The sequence below is a fragment of the Colobus angolensis genome, unplaced genomic scaffold, assembly GCF_000951035.1.
Source record: "Colobus angolensis palliatus isolate OR3802 unplaced genomic scaffold, Cang.pa_1.0 Scaffold30, whole genome shotgun sequence".
NCBI lineage: Eukaryota > Metazoa > Chordata > Mammalia > Primates > Cercopithecidae > Colobus > Colobus angolensis.
In genome coordinates this window covers 6,400,668-6,403,872 of record NW_012116266.1, presented here as the reverse complement: position 1 = coordinate 6,403,872, position 3,205 = coordinate 6,400,668, and the positions used below count along the sequence as shown (strand labels likewise).

The 3,205-nt window shown below is 35.3% G+C and overlaps 1 protein-coding gene across 1 annotated transcript in view; it reads left to right on the top strand.

Annotated features, from left to right (window-relative positions):
• BMPR2 (bone morphogenetic protein receptor, type II (serine/threonine kinase)) overlaps positions 1-3,205 on the top strand; it is a 226,463-nt gene that overhangs the window by 170,985 nt on the left and 52,273 nt on the right. The window contains exons 4-5 of the mRNA XM_011949924.1: positions 1,704-1,814; positions 2,550-2,641. Coding sequence (XP_011805314.1) covers positions 1,704-1,814; positions 2,550-2,641 — 203 coding nt within the window. The remainder of the gene's footprint in view (positions 1-1,703; positions 1,815-2,549; positions 2,642-3,205) is intronic.

Below are 3,205 nucleotides of genomic sequence, written 5' to 3'. Positions count from 1 at the left end.
AAAAAAAAAAAAAAAGAAAGAAAATCTAATAAATGGCCTGCAAATTAAGAATATTTCAGTGTTGTTTCAACAGATCCTTCTATAGAAATATAGTTTTGACGTTTTAATAAGCAACTTCTGCTTAATTTGATTGAGACAAATAAATTCATTAAAACAGGAATGCCCATTAGAGGAACTCTTCACCATAGAGGCATCCTACTTTGCCATAGAAGCTTCTAATTTGAGTATAACATGCTTGATTTTGATTGAATATAAAGAATGAATAAAGATGCTGGCAGTCATCAAGCACAGCCTCTGAACAGTATTACCAAACATTGCATAATTATGTCTAGTAAAACAATGAACAGCTCTTTCAAAGGGAACTCATTCTATTTTAGACAGGTCTATTTATAAGCCATGTTTTTCTGTATGCTGAACTAAAGGCTGTTATCCTTGAAGATACACTGATTGGAACTGGTTATTCTTTCTTGGTCCAAATCAAGTCCATTTTTTGATGTGAAGACAGCTATCACATCCTCCCAAGTTTTCTTTTTTTCCTCATCAGATGTTTTCAGTTCTTTCTACCCATCACAGTTCAGAGGTCTCATACCTTCACAGTTGCACTTGCTGTCTTTTGGATATGCTCTAGTTGGTGGCCATCCATCCTAAAGGGTATTTGCTCTAGACATGATCTGACCCACAGAATGGAACTTAACACATAAAATGTTTACATGTTCATGATAGCCCTGTGATTTACCTATGTGTATTCCCATTCCATTCTGCAAGTGAGTAAACTTGGGCTCAGATAGGTGAAGAAACTTCCCGAAGGTCATATATTAAGTGGAAGAACTGAGCTTCAAGTCCAATTCAGATTCAACTACCTGCAAAGCCATGCTATTTTCATTAATAATAATATCAATATTGATAAACATAACTACCATTTATTGCATAAATAATATATGCTTTTTTTAAAAAACTTTAATTTTTTTTTAAGAAACAGTCTCACTACGTCACCCAAGCTGGAGTGCAGTGGTACAATCATTCACTGCAGCCTCAAATTCCTGGGCCCAAGCAATCCTCTCCTACCATAGCCCCCTGAGTAGCTGGGACCATAGGTGCATGCCACCATGCCTGACTACTTTTTTTTTAAAATTTGTTTTAATGCCTGGCATTTTGCTATGTTGTCCAGGCTGGCCTTGACCTCCTGGCCTCAAGTGATCCTCCTGCAGCAGCCTCCCAAAGTGTTGGGATTACAGGCATGAGCCACCGTGCCCAGCCAGATAATATATTCTTGACATCATATTAAGTACTTAGACTGCCATCTAAATCTTACAGCTAACTTGGGAAATACAGAGTACTATTTTTATAAATGAGGAAATTGAGGATTTAAAACCAAGTGTGATTCTAAAACTATTAGATTCTAAGACTCTTAATGGTATACTATCCTGTCTATGCTGTTTCATGGTATAGTTGATATTTCAATAATTAGGAGCACACCTACTTGGTGTTTCAGTGTTCCAAATCTATATGGAATAGTCTGTATGATTAAAAAACATAATTTGTAATTATCACAAATTTGCTAATTTTTCTTTCATTTCCTTTGATGCAAAAACATTACTGATTTGATTATACATTGATACAGCCTTTCTAAAGGGCAGTCTGTCAGTATTTAACAAAATACTTTTTCAAAAAATGATGACGTTTCAAAATTTGTTTTCTTTTAGGTCCACCTCATTCATTTAACCGAGATGAGACAATAATCATTGCTTTGGCATCAGTCTCTGTATTAACTGTTTTGATAGTTGCCTTATGCTTTGGATACAGAATGTTGACAGGTAAAAATTACCATTTTTTGTCCTATCATTTATTAAACATGCAATTTAAGCAGTTTATTTGCTCCTTTTAAATGCCCTATGTTAAAAAACAATAGTCTCAAAGTTACGCAAAGTACAGCCAGCCTCAGTAGTTATCACATATGGACAGTATTGTTTCATCATTTAAATTATCAGTCACTATCCCTTTCCATGCCACTGGATTATTTTGAAGCAAATCACGGATACAATATATCTATAAATATTTAATTAGATATTATATCTCTTTAAATATTATCTCTATAATACAGGAGCTTTAAGAATACATATCCATAACACCATTTTCACATCTGAAAAAATAACAGTAATTCTTCAGTGTCATCAAATGTCAAGTTGGTTCTAATAAACTTTAGGTTTGATGGACTGTTTAGGAAGTCAGCATTCATTCATTCATTTGAATAACTTCTATACAATCTTCTTTAAAGTTTTTATAAAAATATTGCTTAGGGTTTTAAACTTTTAAAGTAAGTCATTATGAAAGTGTCTCCCAGAATTTGGCTTTCATGCTATTCTGCATTCATCTTCATTTATAGGTATTACCTAGTTTAGTAAATCGCTTTACTCCTCTTGACATTAGGCATAAATCTTGCTGCTAATCTTTCTGCAGCTCTTCTTTCTAAGTGTAATATTATAAAAAGTGTAAAAAGATATTCATTTTCAGAAAACCATATATTAGTAACCTGTTTCCTGTTCCTATAGGAGACCATAAACAAGGTCTTCATAGTATGAACATGATGGAGGCAGCAGCATCTGAACCCTCTCTTGACCTAGATAATCTGAAACTGTTGGAGGTAAGTTTGCTTTTAGATTATGGACTGTTGTTTCTACTGTGATACTAGACCTGGAACAGTGACTTCATTCACTCATTAAGACATTCATTCATTTATTTAACCCTTATTTACTAAATTACAATTTTTTGTCAAGGCCTATTCTAGGCACTGGGAACATAGGTGAACAATACAGGTATGTCTCCTGGGGCTTGTATTTGAGTTGAAGAGTCCCCAAACAGCTACAGGAATGTATAATATAATTGCAAGTAGCAGTAAGTGCTATGAAGAAAAGTATAGTAAATAAGAAAGTGATGAAAAGGGAGTTACTAAAGAAAATATGGGCCAGGCTCAGTGGCTTATGCCTGTAATCCCAGCACTTTGGGAGGCTGAAGCAGGTGGATCACCTGAGGTCGGTAGTTCAAGACCAGTCTGACCAACATGAAGAAACCCCGTCTCTACTAAAAATACAAAATTAGCCAGGCATGGTGGCGCATACCTGTAATCCCAGCTACTCAGGAGGTTGAGGCAGGAGAATTGTTTGAACCTGGGAGGCGGAGGTTGCAGTGAGCTAAGATCACACCATTG